The 17,732-nt window shown below is 43.9% G+C and overlaps 1 protein-coding gene across 1 annotated transcript in view; it reads right to left on the reverse strand.

Moving 5' to 3' along the window:
* rtn4r (reticulon 4 receptor) overlaps positions 1 to 16,986 on the reverse strand; it is a 40,132-nt gene extending 23,146 nt beyond the window's left edge. The window contains exon 1 of the mRNA XM_008285393.1: positions 16,339 to 16,986. Coding sequence (XP_008283615.1) covers positions 16,339 to 16,360 — 22 coding nt within the window. The 5' untranslated portion in view covers positions 16,361 to 16,986. The remainder of the gene's footprint in view (positions 1 to 16,338) is intronic.
* Between the last annotated feature and the right edge of the window lie 746 nt (positions 16,987 to 17,732).

A 17,732-nucleotide genomic window follows, 5' to 3' on the forward strand; every position in this document is an offset into this window, starting at 1 on the left:
GCAATAACCTCAGGCTCTGTGAAATTACAACAGGCCCTTTATTTTTTTCCCTTATGCTTTATAGAGCAAATAATTAATGGATAATATAAATTAATGTTGCCATTACACATGACAAGATTGATGACCCGACTTGCAGTGCGTCTCAACATGCCACGGCTATATGCATGGCCATATGGGGCTTTGAAAACTGCTTGTTATGTCTCTGCCTCTCCTCCAAGCTGAGAGCTAGTCGGCATCAGTCACTTTCATCTGTTTTCATCACGTCTTCGCAGACAGATAACCCATCTGAGCACCTCCTCGGGTATTCACTGTGGTACAGTGTGCAGCTAATGACACAAATATACTGCAGACACCCCGTCATTTATCTTCTCACCACCATAATTTCTACGTCAATTAGCCCAGTCAATATGCTGTGTCAGTTATTACCCACATTATACCATAGGTAAATGACTTCTATGCAGTGCAGACACCTCTATCAGGTCAACGCCAAGGTAAAGGCAGTTGGATGGGAATTAGGGTGACAGATTGATGTCACGGAATAGAAACAACCTCAGCTTGGTGATTCATGAATGCTTCACTGTGGACATTATATACAAGCAGGAATACTGTGTAGGAGGCGCCATTAAATGAAGAAATCTAAAGACCCCCTATGCAAAGAGAGAGACGAGAAAGCAGAGGGCAGCATTAGTATGCATGCTCTTCCTCTCTTTCTCTGTCTTCTTCGGTTCCCAGAGTTCTCTACTGCAGTCTGATCTTCTGTGCCATCACCAGCCCCGCTACATCATCTTCCAAGATCCTTTATTCCCTGCTTTATCTTAAACATGCAATGTCTGTGACAGCGATGTCGCATGGGGGAAGGAGCAGCTGAAATCTTCTTTTTGAGAAGCTCAGGAAGCTGTTGTGACATTCGATCTCTAACATTGTGCTGCCGGCTGGCTCCGCCGAGGAGGATGTACGCTCCTGCCGAGGGGACGCGGTGAAAATTTACTACAAGTTTTGAGATGTAAACACTGCAGGCAAAGAAACTTTCATCGCCTTTGCTTTCCTTTGAAACATATAGACATATATATGGAGCGGGGGTGACAGCGAGGACGACAGCTTTGTCTTGCAGTTATGCTACTGGATGTATGTTTTGCCGTGTGGTTGGCAGTCAGTGCAGAGCAGGCTGCTGACATGAGCAGACTATAGGAAGCTTGCACTGACTTATATGAACTTTACTTAAAACTTCTGTTTGGTATTCAGGCCAAGTGACTTAACTCATCTTTAATTTCCACACCACATTTTGGAGGAATCATTGCCTCATCAGAAGCTTCCTCTTTTTTTTTTTTTTACAAAATTGAGAGAAGAACAGCTGCAAGTTTCTGTTGCCAACATGGAAAACAGTCAATAAACCGGCTACTTGTTTGTGGAGCCCATTTTGTCTACCAGTAAAATAACACGATCACCTGGAAATCCAGGAAACTAAAAAAAAAAAAGAAAAGAAAAAAAAAGGGGGAAAACAACTCAGTAAATATTGAAATTCAGTGTTATTAGAGTGTTAATAGCTTTGCTGTCTGATGTTACGACCAAATACGAGGTGAGATATAACAATACGACTTCAAGTGTCTCATTTAGCAAGGCTCACATCATACACTTCTAATCTTACTCTAGCTGACTGTTGAAGCTGTAATCCAGGTTTTGTACCTAAATACTGCACTAATATAACAACTATCTCCTGTATATTGGGAAAATTGGTAGAGAATAAAGTCATGCTGGGCTGCAAGGTGGCTCAGTGGTTAGCACCATCGCCTCGTCGCTAGAAGGTCCTCGCTTCATGTCCCAGTGAGGACACCTGGGATCTTTCTGCATGGAGTTTGCATGTTCTCCCCGTGCAGCGTGGGTTCTCTCCAGGTTCTCCAGCTTCCTCCCACACAGTCCAAAAACATGCTGAGGTTAATTGGTGATTCTAAATTGTCCGTAGGTGTGAATGTGAGTGTGCTCGTTGTCTGTCTCTAAGTGTAGCCCTGTGATAGACTGGTTACCTGTCCAGGTGAACCTGCCTTCACCCTGAGTCAGCTGGGATAGACTCCAGCCCCCCATGACCCTAGTGAGGATTAAGCGGTGTATAGATAATGGATGGATAAAGTCATACTCCCTTAGTGTGTGTTGTAATCCAAACTATTCTGCTTGTGCATGTGAGTCCCTCCCATTGAAATCATTGCTCCTGCCCGCATCCATGAGCAGGAAAAAAGTTAAAAATGGTCTCAGACACTGCAAACAGCAGAGTTCAGTCAGTGCCATTTATTCACCTAATTCATATGCACTTGTTTCAGTTTGTGACAAATGAAGCAGCTCGTTTCAGCTACTTAATGTATCTCACAATGCTCATGTGGGCGAATGATTGCGGTTTGATGTTTTTTTAATTTTATACGATTATTTTGTTGGCTCTCACGTACACAACATCAATGGAATGAAATATGAAAGTAGGGGAAGGCGAGGTCGACATGTCCGTTGGGTTTGGTCTAAGATTCTGCGGCTCTAGTGGGATGTCGTATACCGCACCTACTAAATGACTAATTTACTAAACCTGCAACTAATTAATCAAGAATGATTCGTCTATAAGTATTTTATACTTGCATGATGGGAACATCATTTGCCATGTTTCGATTTCATGCAATAACGATCCCAGATTGGAACAACATGACCCGAACTGGTGTAGTTAACAATAGATACGTTGTCTTGCAACCAGATCAGTGTATCCAACCTGCATGTCTTCCTTTTTTTTTATTTTTTTTTTCCCTCCCTTCCTTCTCTCCTTCCTTTGTGTCTCTGATGTTTTAGGTTTATTTCAGTCGCATTGCATTTTAATTTGGGCTGGCATCCTTGAAATTAAAGGAAGATAAAAGGGAAACTGGCGCTATGTTAATATCGCTTTGAAGATGGAGTCAATCTGGCAACAGAATGCCTAGCCCTTATTTTCCCTTCCCTTTCCTCTCTTCCTGTATTCAGCACAGTGGATAAGAGATAACTGCAGACTCAGCTTAGCAACAGCTTACCTTAGGTGGAGGAACTCTAAAAGCCCTCTCCTTTCATCTTGCATCCTTGTGGCAGAAAGCGGGCTTTGTTTTGTCTTTTTAATCGACATCTGGACACTGAATATTTATCTATGTAATTTCTGCTTATTCGTACATTCTACCCTGCAGAGAGACACCGACTTGCACCTGTCTGGCTGGATTTTCAAAAGGTGCAGATTTAGCTCCGTCGCAGTTTGCATGGCGGGAATATATCAAGTAAGGGGGGGGGGGATGGAGCACTTTCTTCTCACAGGGCTGCGGGCTGTTATAATGGCTGCAACGGTAACGACGACTAGCCACTGCCATTATGCAAGTCCTTCATGCATTTAACCTGCATAATCCTCCATTAGAATTGCAGATAATGAAAGTGTTATAAAGTAGAAACAACTTGGTGCATCGCGGGGCAGAACTCGCCAATTTTATGTAAATTCTGATGATGTAACCTGTAATTTTTTTTCCCAAGAGACACTACTCTTGTCTCCAAACTGAGGCTGAGTTTTACTGCGACACAGAACCAGTATCTTTACAAAAAATCAGCATCTTGGAAACAGCTGCGATTGTACCACATTTACCTACTGTGAGCTTTGTATCTATACATGTTCTGAGTAAAAATATGGCATGACTGCAGCTGCTTGAAAACTGACTCACAACTGAAGATAAAACAAGATCCACTCATCTGTTACTGCTGCTAGCAACATATTTGATGTACTTCTTTGTTTCCTTATAGTTGTGGATTTTTTTTTCTCCCGCGGATCCTCGAGTGGAGCTTACGAGCTACCAAAGTGTTAAGTGTGAGAAGCAATCTGTTAGAGTTTTGATGACAGCCGTATTAGCACTCTGCACCCGAGCCACCATCTTGACTCGTCTCAAACACGTCACGCTGCGACTTTAATACGCCGTTAATTACTCTCATCTTGACCTGCCGGTAAAATGAGCCCGGCTGCCACTGCCGCCCATGTTTCTGTTATCTGTGCAAAAAATGCATTAGCGTGTGCCCCCTTTAATGGCTTTAATTAGTCGTAAACGGAGCTGATTCTCCTGTTAAGTGGATGAAGTGTCGATACTGTAATACAGTCCCAATGTGCGGCGCTCTGACTTTATCTCAACGAGGAGGAGGAGGAGGAGGTGGTGGTGCACGGGAGGATAGTTTGCACAGCGATGGCAGAGGGCGGGCTGGATAAACCCCCATTCAGCGATTAGAGGAGGTATCACATACAGGCAGCACTCACTCACAGCTCTGATATGAAAAAGACATAATTAGCGTGCTGCTGTATTGACAGAGGAATCCTCATAGAGACGCTGTTTCAATGTCAGTTACATAATGTGGAGGAGAGAGAAAAAAAAAAAGTTTCCAGTGGAGCAGATGAAACATCAGCAGGGCCTATTATCTGGAGAGAAAAGGGAGCCATCTTCTTGTCATTATAAAGTAAACATATCCTTGGGATGATGTGAAAGACAAAGAACATGGATACAGCACAAGATTGAGGAGGGGGGAGGAAAAAAAAAAGGAGTAATAAGATGTTTTTAGTGTTTCAAGAGATGTCTAAAGTGATGCCAGCATCAACGTTATTTCAGCTTTGGTTGACAATGTTTGCGCAATAAAAAGCTGCACCACCCCGCCCAGTACAAAAAATAAATAATCCAGCAGATTCAGTAAATGAGGCAGCTTTGAGGAAAAGAGACCAATAAAGTCCATGTCAGTAAACTGTATCTCCTTTCATCCGCTCATCTGCAATAAAGTTTCCAGTCTCCAGTCTCTCCATTTGCTGAGTAATGCCCTGAACGGCTGGTAGTCGAGGTGCAGCGCTCTCACACTGGAGGAAGCTAATGGCTGTTTATGGTTTCTAATGCATGATGCTATAACTTTGAAACAGCAGGTCTCTATTACAACAATGTGTGTGCGGATGGAATCCATTGACAGGAATCACTGTGATACCACAAGTGACCCTGCAGAACTTTCTAAATGCACATCTTGGTCTATTTAACTGACAGTTCTTAATGGAAGAGTGGATCTAACTTAGAAACCCTGAGAAAATCCTAATAGTACACAGACGTAACCAGCACAGAGAAAGGTTGCCTTTATTTAATGATTGCTGTTATAACGTTGTGCTGTGATGCACCTCGACAGGAGCAGGCAAGAATCATTGTGTTTGTCATCTTCTCCCAAAGCTTCTCAATCGAGACTAAATCATAAAAATTAAGAAAGTCGGGACGCCGCTATAGCTCACCTGGTTGAGCTGGTGTCGTATATACAGGACTACAGTCCCAATGTGGAAGTCATGGGTTCGAATCCCGCTCATGACACTTTCCCACACATCCTCCCACTACTCTTCTCCCCCACTTTCCTGTCTCTCTCTCACTGGCCTATCAAATAAAGGCCAAAAATATAAAATAAAATTAAGAAAGTCTATACATACTAGCTGTGTCGATAAAATGCTATTTCAATCAAGACCTGACTATTTTTAGAACAAATATGAAAACGGAAAAAACTACTCGTGTACCTTCAAAATAGTCTGAAGAGTTACAAATGATTAAACCGTGTCTTAGCTGTGAGCACTTTCTACTTTTAAAAGATGAACATATTACATAGAAAGGGATGGAGAGGTCTTTTGGATGATTCTTAAATAGCTGAACTGACTAAAAAGTTGTTTTTTGGAAGGACAGGCTTCTTTCTTTCCAGCTGCTGGAATCGTTGAGCATCAAAAGCAAAATTTCAAGGCTTCCATTGTCGTCGAGTCGAGGCCAAAACATCTCTGCGGCAGACATTTCACGTTGCATGTAGTCCAGCATGCAGCGGTTTTGCAGTAATCTCGGTGGAAATGCGAATTCCCTCGATGTTACTTCTGCACTGTAACGGATTTTCTATCAGATTTATCACTATATTAACTTCAAGGACAATTATAGCGAATTGATTTTTTATTTTTTTTTTGGCTTTTAAACTAATTAACTTGATTGAGACGCACCCTTGTGTTCTCTCGTTAGCTATTTAAATGTATGCATTCATTTTTTATGCTTTGTGATCTTTGCTCTGCAATTCTTGTTATCTCCCGGCTTCTCGAAGAGCGAACGGAGGCATATGGACACCGGAGACCTTTCCTAACCTCTCGCTACATGCCGTTCATACATATTTTCATGCTGATCGCTCACAACGTAATTGATTTGAATGCGTCCTCTTATATAGCACGTAGCAATTTAGACGACATATGGACGCCATGTTGGAGAGGATGCGTATAGAAAGGACGCCAGACTTCATTCTAGTGCATGAAAACCCTTGAAAGTCAATGCTTCAAAATGGAATAAACGAAATTACAGAAGAAGTTTTGTACGTTACATTTGGATGCTGATCTTAGACGTTAACTCTTTGAATTAGAAGTACTCAGCACGTTGCTTTTGGTGTTCCTCCAGTGGTTGAATCCCTCCTCGGTGTGATTTTGAACTCAGATTCCGTGGAGTTTCCGAGCCTTAATTTCAGTGTCATGGTAGAGTAGGCAACAATAAACAAGGGAACAACCCGGGGAGGCTCAGGTGCCTTAAACTTGGAAGGGGGAAGGTGTAACTATTTCACGGCTGTTTCTCCGGAGTTAACTGTGGGAGATGGAAATGTAACACTCACCCCCCTCCTGAAAGTACGATCCGCCTACTAGAACCTTGTGTGAGTCAGCAAGCGATGGGGGGGGTTCAAGCAGCCAATGTGTGTGTGTGTGTGTGCACCTGAACGGATTGTCGATCTCGTCCTGGAGTGTGTATGAGCCGAGAGGGAAAGTGGAGGAAGAGCGTGCTCTCTCTGCCGTCTCATATTTCTCTGTGGTGTAATGTGCCGCCTATTCATGCGATGCCTTTTTAAAGGCATGGTGGGAATCGCTTCACAGTCGGGCACGAAACTCAATATGCTAATGCCTTCCAAGGGAGCGATGGAGGGGGTCGAAAACATAACCTGTCAATTACCCACGGCACGAAAAAAAAACAAAAAAAACACTGAAAGATTTATTGAAAACCACCAAGACAAGAGAGCTCCAACGTGATCAAAAAGCTCGAGCCACCAGTTGTTTTACTAATTATGAAGTCGTGTTGGCGGAATTAACCTCCTTTGACTCGTTGGCTTCGAGTCGAATTGCGCTGTGTTTTTTAAGGAAGCATATGGCAATTGTTATCTCTATCAATTACTCCTTGAAAGTGCCAGGTGGAAATTTCCGGCTTTGATTTATGCTAACAGAGGAAAGGCCCGATCTGTCAAAACTCATTATCCAAACAAGTGGAGAGGAGGGGTCTGGACTTTTGATGAGAGATGCAAAAATGGATGCAGCTCTGGATGACAAAAAGAATGGCGGATACTATACATCTGGAGGGCATTGTTGTAACAGCCAGTTTCCTTCCAGTGATGGCGCAGCTTCCTTCCCCGAGGGAAGCCACCGGTTGAGGACCCAAGACGGCACAGTGGGACCATCAGAATTGGTTTCAGACTATTTTGTTTCTCACACAGACATCATCAAGACCCCTCAGCATAATTTGTTTACAGCTCAGAGATGGAGTGTTGGCAGTGCTCATCTCTCTCCCTGGAATAATTGCTGTGATGATAGGCTTTGCTGGGAACACGTACAGGCATGTGAAAACAAGCACCATTTTAGATTAGAGGGTGTCGAAAGCCAGCCAAAGCTGACGTGCACCGCGAACGCTGACATATCCCCGGTACGATCTGTGTTTTTATTTTGTCGCTCATCTGATCAATTCTTTCTTTGTGCTCTCCGATGCCGAATGTCAAAGGGATTCCGTGGGAATTTCGTTACACAGATCCGCTGCCTATTCTTATGCGCTGAGAGTCGTGTCAAAGTGGTGCACTGCAGGATCTAAATGCTGTTGTTTCTTGTCTCGCACAGCAGCCTGGTCTAATCATCCACAATACTTTCAGATGGATAAATTTCCATTCTGCGACTCCATTGCCGACTGATAACATTTTTACTGGGGAAATAAAGCATCCGTATTTGCTAACACTCACTGTAGATCTTCCTTGGGGAGAATAAAGTATCTGTGGAACATAAAGTGGTGCATTTCTTTCAATTCCAGCAACTGCATTGGTTGGCATAAGGTTATCATGATCACTTATGGCAGCATATGGTTGAACAGACTAGGGATCGACCGATATGGGTTTGTCGGGGCCAATACAGATGTCGATTGTTGGTCATCAAGAACGGCAGATAACTGACATTTGGAACCAATATGAATCAAATGTAATGTTTCCCAGCATGTGACAACAGGGGGCCCGTCATTCATAACTAGGCTTCTTCATCAATAAGGGCGACTATAGCTGAATATGTAAAACAGAAATAGGACACTGTCGTCTGTTTATGTGGGATCCACTGAGATTTTTTGTCTCCCAGTTATGTCTGCTGTTCTTCTTGATCATTTTTATTGTCCACTAAGGTCCAGACCTTAAAGGCTTATTAGTTTCCAGATTCTGTTTCAGAATCATTTGTGGCTGCCTTCTTACTTAGCCGCTAACCTACAGCGTATTTCCTGGTTTGTGCCAAAAGGTTGTGTTTCTAGTTCAGTTTTTGCAGTCTCTGCTTGAGAGTTATTTCTGAGATTACAGGGTAACTACAGACAGAGAAATGGGGCTGCATCAGACCTGAAGTAGAGCAGTGAGTTTATTGTTAATTGGCCAAAATACAGGAAATTGGAAAAGTGCCAAAATATCCATTCCAATGACCAGTCTAGCCAACAATCGGTCTATCCCTAGACCAGTCAAGGATCTACTCATGAAACAGGTAGTTTAAACCAGAGAATAAACTGTGAAATTACAATGAATGGTGCCGATACATTGCAACAAGGAAGAATTGGTGCACAAGTTCCATCCATCCATCCATTATCTATACACTGCTTAATCCTCACTAGGGTCATGGGGGGCTGGAGCCTATCCCAGCTGACTTAGGGCGAAGGCAGGGGACACCTGGACAGGTCGTGGTGCACAAGTTGTGCTCCAAAAACTAAACAAAAGCTAAAATGAAAGGAACCAGTCGAGTTCATGACCTCAGCTTTGGGTGACGTTTCAGACTTCATGTGATCCACATCAGCGGCTAAAAGGCTAAAATCCACCACTTTCCTGCCAGCCAGCCAGATCCATACCGAATCCCCCCCATCATCATCATCATCATCATCATCATCCCCTCCATCTTCCCACCCCTCCACGCTGCCTCCCCTGAGCACAGCAGATTACAGATATCATTATAATGGACGTCCTGGCAGGCCAGCTGCGGTCACATTTAATTTGCCGTGGCCTGATATCTACACAAGATAATCAGCATTTACACCTGAGAGTGAAGACAGAAAAGATGAGCGACAACGTGGGTGAGACAGTAATAGAATTAGAGGGAGAAGAATGACCGACACAATGCGAGAGGAAGAAAAGCGAGAGGGGAAAGACGGTAAAGAAGGAATATGTATTTGGAACACAATCCACGGAGACAAAGAGGAGATGAAGCACACTTGTCAGATTTGCATTTTAATAAGAATAACCTACTCTGGAGCCTCCCGCTTTTTGACTGAGAGCAAAACCTGATGCTCACGGACGTCCCTAAACGCAGACCTCGCGTCTGAGCTCGAACTGAGCTGCCTTTCCTTCGTACTGTGGCTTTTGCTTTGCGAGGGTAGCCCTGTCCAATTACATGCAGATAAAGACAAGTGTTGTTCTCTCAAAGTGAAGGTTATAAGATAGACTTATTGTAGCAGTCAAGTGGGATCTTCATTGATTCCCCCGTTTTTTTTTTCTTCTTCAGCGAGTATGTTTAGTAACTCTTTCCTCCTGTAGCAGTTGCAGGATTATACGTTCCCCGCTGTACAAATCCTTTTTTACTCCCACCTGCCACTGAGGACACTGATTTGTGTATGAAAGAAAGTTATCAGTCGCCTAAAATTTGTGGAATTCTCGCGTAAAGCCACCAGAACAGGTATATTTTATATATGTCGAGCGCCTACGGAATGAGCTTTCACGTCTATAACAGATCAATTTTCCCTGAATCCGAGGAGTGACGACCTATTTCTTTTGAAGGGCTCCCCATACATATTTCAGCTACCAGGCTCACAAGAAGACAAGTTGCCGTTGTGGATGTATTGCAATGTGACTCAAAGTGCAATCTTTCACTGTGTCTCTGGAAGCCTTTGTTCTACCAACTCCTTAACCGGAGCTATATCTATTAATCTATCTAGTTTTCTGTTTATGGTTAGCCATCGACTCAAGGGTTCTTTTTTTTTGTTGTTGTTGTTGTTCTTTCACTGCAAAGCTACCTTTTGAAAGCTTGCTAATATATGCAAGTCTTAAACATACAGTACTTGTCCTTCACACAAAACACCCTGAAGTGATCCTTCAGAACTTTCCCTTTGAATGAAGACAAATAACAAGAATAGAATAAAATCCAACAATGCATACAGTAGAGAATAAGGTGACACCCATGGCCTAAGCACCTCTCATGCAGCGCCGGGTGGATTCGGCTTATGAGACGCTGCATCAAAACACCGACTCCCCATCTGTCGAGTTTTTAAAAAAAAACTAATCACAACAACAGGCACTCGGGATGATCAGAAGGATTGGAGGGGAGTTCATTTTGCGTCACCACCGCTAACGAGATCAACGCGGCTAAAAATAACTAATAAGAGAATATTTATCCATCTGTGGATGGAAGAGAAATCAATCTGCGCTTCCTTTTCAGGATATCCTGCCTCTGAAGAACTTTATACGGTTCTGAACAGCAGCTAACTGGGTGCAGACTTCACATCAGGTTGTATGTCAGAAGCTTGTACAGCGAACACAAACTCTTTTCCTATTGGCTTGTTGTAAACAGGCTGCACGTTAAAACCTTTTGGTAGTTTTCCTCGTAAGAAATATCCATGTTTCCAAAGACAAAATCCTTTTCGGGGTGTAAACACATCTTCTGGCCTTGAACTTTAACCTTTTGACCCTTTAGGTAACTCCTCCAGAATTAAGCTGAGCTACGTGAAAGTTGCTCTTCTGATGTTAAAATTGTTCCCTAACAACAAATAAAATGAACAAAAAGATAATAAATGATAACCTAAGAGGTCATGACTGATTGCACTTCTGACCAACACGCTTATTATTTGTTGTATTTTCACTGGTTTTACTTCTCTAATCCTCCATTTTATAGTAAATGCCACCAATTTTTGCACCTTTTTTTATAAATACCAGCAGGTTTGGCACCTTTTTTCTATTTCTTCAACTGGCACCATTTGCGCGTTGATCACACGTTGTTTTGTGCATCGTTTCCTTATTTATCTTGAATGCAACACGTGTGACTTTCACAAATTATATCAAAATGTCAGACCAATGCTCGCTGGTATTCTTTGATTCATTATGTTTTCACTTTTCATTCCAGTTTTGTATTACAAGCGGCATTGATGTTCGAAAAACTGAACCAGCAACATCTAGCTGACAGTATACATCTATGTGTTTTGGCGCTGATCGCTTATGCTAATCCCCCTCATCTCGGATCCGCCGGCCACTTTGTGCTGAGCGGCGCTGTAGAAGCAGGAGCAGCGGTTGACTTATAACTCTGACAACGGCTCCATTCATGCGTCTAATTTAAGAGCGGCTTCTGCTCCGTCTAATTAACAATTTACTAGGCCATCAGTCAGCCTCTCCCATTGTGGTATAATCAGCGTCGCCGACGTTCAAGCGGCTCAGCGAGCACCTTCACATCTGCAATGGGATTAGGAGCAACCGTGCAGCAACTTTTTTTTTTTTTTTTTTTAAACGGTTACACAAACAAGGGGGAAAAAAAAGTGGCCACTGCGAGTTCCAAGGTCGCAACCGGAACAACAGTGAAACCGCAGATTGAAAGACGACACTGTGCAGCGGAATGAGCCGGGCGGCGTGTTCGGACAAATTAGCCGGCTCTGTTTGTGCACGCTAAAGGGTTGGAGGTGGAGGGGTTCAATGTTGTTGGCGTGTTAAAGGAATCGACAGATGCATTTTGACTTCCCTTGTTGGTCGAAGGATGTTTTGAGCCCATTGGAGGGTTTGATCCAGTCTGTTGAGCGTAGGCACCGTTAACGGATTATGATACAGTGTCTGAGTGGATAAAGCAACATAAAAACTCCACCCTCATCGCCACCCTAAAAGTTGCATAACCTTAATTCATCTGGCCCTCCCTCTTCTCCATCCTCAAGACAACACTTTATTTTTTTATTTTCAGAAAACGAGTGAGGGGAGAAGTGGTGGTGGAAGGGGGCGGGTTAGACTTCTGCCTTCTGCTTGGTTGTCTCCAAATATTCTGACAGAACAATAATAACCCACAGAGAGGATTAAGGACTGGTAATCTGGGGGAATAGTGTATTTCATTTCCACTGCTTTCTGTAAATTTTCGCCCCTTAGCTTCCTCTGTATAAACAAATAGATTTTTTTATTTTTTTTTGACTCGTTTATCCACTTAGTTCCTCTGTCTTGCTGATTAGCAGTGAAGGGCTGGGAGACTGGGATAACCTAGAGCGGATGGTTCCAAGGATATCGGAGGCCAGCATAACTGTGTGTCTCTGTGTGTGTGTGTGTGTGTGTGTGTGTGTGTGTGTGTGTGTGTGTGTGTGTGTATCAGTGGGAATCTGTGTGCGTGCGTGTGTGTCGGCATGTACTGTATAAACAAATGCAGTGCTACTTGAAGGGCGCGGCCAATTAAAAGAAGCCCCTGAAGGAGCGTGCTCATCAGGATGCAGTGAACATAGCAGATCCTCTCTCAGATAGCCTGCTGCAGTCTGTCACTGTAACTAAGGCATTAATACCACCAGGCTCTGTAGCACAAAATATTACCATCTTTATCCTTTAAACACTAACAGATCGATGAGAAAAATGCGGATACAATGGACTGCAAACCCTCGTATGTTGTGTGTGTGTGTATGTGTGCTGACTGATAATGCAATTATCCATTAATTGTAAATCATCATTTACCACCCAGATTTAAAACAACATGGCGACATTATTGATGAAATTGCGATAAAATATCAACAAAACAGGCATTAGGCTGTCATAATGTGCGATGTGGACCATCAAAGAACAAAATGAGCTGCCAGGAATGAAGTAAAACACATAATTGCATGTAAAAACTACATCTTCTTATCTTAATTCAACAATTTCTCCCCAGAGATGGTATTATAGCACCCAGCAGTGCATTACATGAGGGGGGCAGGTAGATTTGGGACATAATTAGATTGGATTTAACTGTAAATATAAATGTACCAAAGAGTTATTACACTCTCTGTGGGTAGGATGTGTTAAATATTAATCTGGCTGAGCAGGTGAATGAGTAATTGGATGTGAATTTTACTGACTTTTTGCTGTGATGGAAAAAAAAAAAAAGACAGCGTTGCACAGGGAAGACAAAGATAAGTGGATCCAAAACTGGATTTCTGGAGCCAGTGATGGTACTGTTCTGTATTTGCCCTCAGTTCCAGCTGCGTTTCAGTGGCAATCCACAGAGCTTGTGTGTGTTTTGTTGCTGAATTGCCGAGCAAACCCTCTGTTTACCTCCTTCGGTGTGATTTTTGGTGTTGGGTTGCAGACAATCACTTGATGCTCTCATCGTGGCAGCGCTGACCCCGAAAACTTCCATCACAAAAAGGTGCAACAAGCAATCTGTGACCTCTATCGACCTCTATTGGTGACCAAGAGGAACTGCAACAACAGCAACCTTCTTCTTGGAGTCTTCACAGGTCTTTGGCACAGGTAATGAGGCTTACTAGTCCTCATAGCTTAAAGGCCTTGCTCGTAGCACCACCCCTCGACTGTTAAAGACTGGAAAAGTGAATAAACGAGGAGGGGGGGACTGGGGAGCGTGATGAAATCCAGGCTGGAAAGCTGGAAATGAAAGGCAGGAAGCTCCACACCTGCCAGAGTAATCGAGGGCTGTATTGATCAACAGCCTCACCAGCTACACATATACAAGGATCAAGTGATTTGTTCTGCAGAAATGTCAAAATCCTACATGTTTTTTTTCCCATGAATACCTCAAGAGAAGAGTCTCATTGTTGACCAATTAAGAAGAAACTCACAGGAACCAACTTTCTCATTCGTTATCTCACACGATGACAGACACCTTCGCTATAAGACTTCCCCCTCCTCAGACCTCCCCCATAAACTCACACAGCACCACTACACACACACACACACACACATTATCCTCCCTCCCAGCCCAGCTTGTATAAACATCCACACAAACACAAAGATGGATCAATTTCACATTCTCTTTCAGGACGCCTCGTCTCATTGTCACTGTTTATGGCGTGATGTTTGATCCCACCTAATGCTGCAATGCAAATCAGCTATTGTTCTTTTTTTTTCTGTTGTTGTTGCATCTTTTTCTTTAATACATTCTAAACAATTATCTCGCCACCTCAGCTGCATCTTGTGGCCTATTTTTGAAAATAGGACAGTGTTTTATTTTGGCGAGGCGCTGCCAAAAAAGAAAAGGGAAAAAAAAAAAAAAGTTAACTAATTGGAAAAAAAAGAGGCGTTATTGTGTAGTGGTTTAAAACTCCTGAAGAGAAAGCTTTCAGTTCCACTATAATGGTTTTATCCATTCATTTGGACTTTATTGGCTTTGCTTGGCAGCAGACAGGGAGCAATGGCACCCCCGAGCAACAGCTTTCCCACAGAGGCATTTGATCATATGCTGACTGGGTGAAAAAGAGTGTAAATTAAAGTCCCTCCTCTCTCTGACACTTTAAACACAAGACATGACAGGCCATATTTCCTCAGCCAAATCAGGAGCATGAGAGATGGATACCAATTATAATTGCAGCAGCAGGAAGAAGAAGAAGAAGAAGAAGAAGAGGGGAAATCAGACATAGGTGTGTGTCAGGAGCCCGGTGCTAAATCACGCCAGCGGTCGGATGATGAAAACTTGCCCGTAGGCTTCTGAGGGACCCACAGCCATTCTGTGCCAATGAAGGGGTGTGCACTTGAATTTGCATCACCCTGTGACATATCAAAGAGAATGCAGAAGCAGATGTGCCTCTTTGATTTTTTTTATTTTTTTCCTGCCAGTTGTGGAAATGCAAAGTTATTCCGTGGGCCACACAATAATCTGCAGCTTTCTTACCATAATCCTGCAGTTTTAGCCAAGTAATGAACAACGTGAGTGTGTACAGCATGTTGCATAAGCGCTGTGTGTGAGGCAGGGGTGGGGCAGGGTGGATGTGTGTGTGTGTGTGTGTGTGGAGGGGGGGGTTTCCACACTCTCTTGATGGAGCAAACTGGAGATCCTACATGCACTTATCTGGCAGTGCTGCTTATCAACCAGCACACGCCATGCCTCTGTTATTCTCTCTGCACTGCATTAAACATGAGCTACTTGCAGGAAAAAAAAAGAAAAAAAAAAAAGCAGGGTTGTGTACAATCAGGTGCAGGAAGCCACGCACCGACATGCCAGGTGCCTCATCCTCCCTCCCCTCCCTTCCTCTCACCTAGGCTATCTGTGCGCACACAAACTCCCACCGTCTCCAACATGCGCCTTTTTGCCAAGAAAAAAAAACAGAAATTCTTAACCATTTCTGGCGGGAATTGAGAAGGATCACATTCCTGTTCACACCAAGTGGAAGGAAAAAAAAAAAAAACCTACGAGGCCCAATTTCCTGTCACTCTGGCGGGGGCACCCTGAGTGGGACGATGCCACAAAAACACCAATTAGAAGCCAAGGAGCTGGAGAAGGGAAGCGGTATTATTGGGCGGCCAAGCGGACCATCTGCAGACTTCATCAGAAAGGAGCTCAGCCCACAGCGTCCAGACGGGCAGAAGCGGACGCCCGGGTTAAGTTGCGATATCATGCAGAGCATATTGACTGCCACAAACACTACACGGCCTCTCACTCACACGCTTGCGCACTAATACGCACGCACACACACACACATAGGGGGAGAAGAAAAAAAAAAACCCAAAGCCAGGACGCACAAAATCTGCTCTGAATTATGACTCAATTAAGACTCAAGGTCGTTTCCAGCCGCAATCTCCACATCTGATATTGGTGCCAAAAATAAAACACTGCAGATTTCTTCCATTTTCTCTCTCTCATGCATGAGTTTAATCAAACCACCGGGGTGCCAGAGGAGTAAACTCCAATTAGGACACCTGATTTATCTCTGGTTGCGTCTCCACAGAGCGGTGACACTGCAACCGATTTTTATCAGTGCGCAGTAACCCAGCGGGATCCTCCTGTCTGTGCCTTGCTTCATGTGGAAACTTTACAGAAAGAGACGCCCTGCTGTCTCCGTGTATGTGCAGGCTCATACTCACCATCAATAATAACGGTCTTCATGATTTAAGCCTAGATGGGGAGGGTGAAATCCAGTAGCAGTATAAAATCCAAGTGAATCCCACCGTGCGCGCAGGGTGGTGGGGGGGAGGCGGGGAAGAGGGGAAAAGATATCCGCTATTTATTGCAATTTTTTGTGGGGTGATTGCAAATCCAGCGCAAGGTGGGGGGAAACGGACAAAAGCACCCCCTTTGCCACCCTTCAAACTTTAGCCGTAGGTCTTCCCGAGTGGGGAGCCACGTCTCCGGCTGCACCCTGGCTCAGTCATGTGGACGAAGGGATTCAAACACACACAGACAATAATAATCAGGAAAAAAAACCAGTCAGCAATAACATCCAAATTGGGATCACACCAGTCGACACCTCCCTAGGAAAAAAAAAAATATAGGACAGCTCTGGAGAAGGAGCTCTGAAGTGCAGAAGTGGAGAGAATCAGCGACGCGGGCGAAAAAACAATATTGGATCCATCTTTTTTTTTGAAATCGCAGCACAATATCCAGTCCGAATCACTTGCTTTCTCTCCCCCCCTCCTCCTCACCCTCAACACTGCTGCTGTATATTATCCCAAGTGCACGGAAAGGGGAGAGAAAAAAAGTGTGTGGTAGAGCCTGTGAGCACGGATGTACGGCCGCACTGGTGCGCATCAGTGTGCGTTTACCACGGGAGAGGTGGAGGGAAGAGGGAGGGAGGGCGGGGCGGCGGCGAGGTGCGTTTGGCAGGAAAGAGACAGAAAAGAGGGGGAGAGAGAGAGAGAGAGAGAGAGAGAGAATATTCGAAGATGAATGTTTTATGGGGTTTGTATCACGCTGCAAAAAATATTCCCCCTATTTCTGATAGTTTTAATATTAATCATGGCACGGAGACGGGTGTAGACGGGTGCGTATTTTGTGCCATTTTACGATACCTCCAGTTATTCCCAGCAACAACAAAAAAAGAAACAAAGAAAACTGAATCGAAAAAACAACAAATAATTTCACATTAACTGGAGGAATTTCGACTCAATGAGTTATTCAGACAGACATTTCTTGCAGCACCGGGCTGCGCTCTAATGAATTTTTTATGTGCAGGGGTGGTGGGGTGGGTGGGTTGGGTAGGAAGGTGACGTGAGGCGAATCTATTTGGATCGGACACGGCCAGGCACGCACATGCATACGAAAACACCCCCCCACCTCCATAAAGACAGACGGAGAGCCAGGCCCTGCTGGTGCGCTTCCTCCTGGGGGGGGGGAGGAGGTGGAGGGTGGGGAGACTGGACAGTTTGGCTGCTGTGATGTTGGAGGCGGAGTTGTTGTTTTTTTAAAAAAAATAATAAAACCAAACAAAGATTTCAGTTCTGCTTGGTTAACTGGACAGACAGGGGAACATTTGAAATCC

The sequence above is a fragment of the Stegastes partitus genome, unplaced genomic scaffold (genome assembly GCF_000690725.1).
Source record: "Stegastes partitus isolate 25-593 unplaced genomic scaffold, Stegastes_partitus-1.0.2 Scaffold400, whole genome shotgun sequence".
In the NCBI taxonomy this organism is placed as follows: domain Eukaryota; kingdom Metazoa; phylum Chordata; class Actinopteri; family Pomacentridae; genus Stegastes; species Stegastes partitus.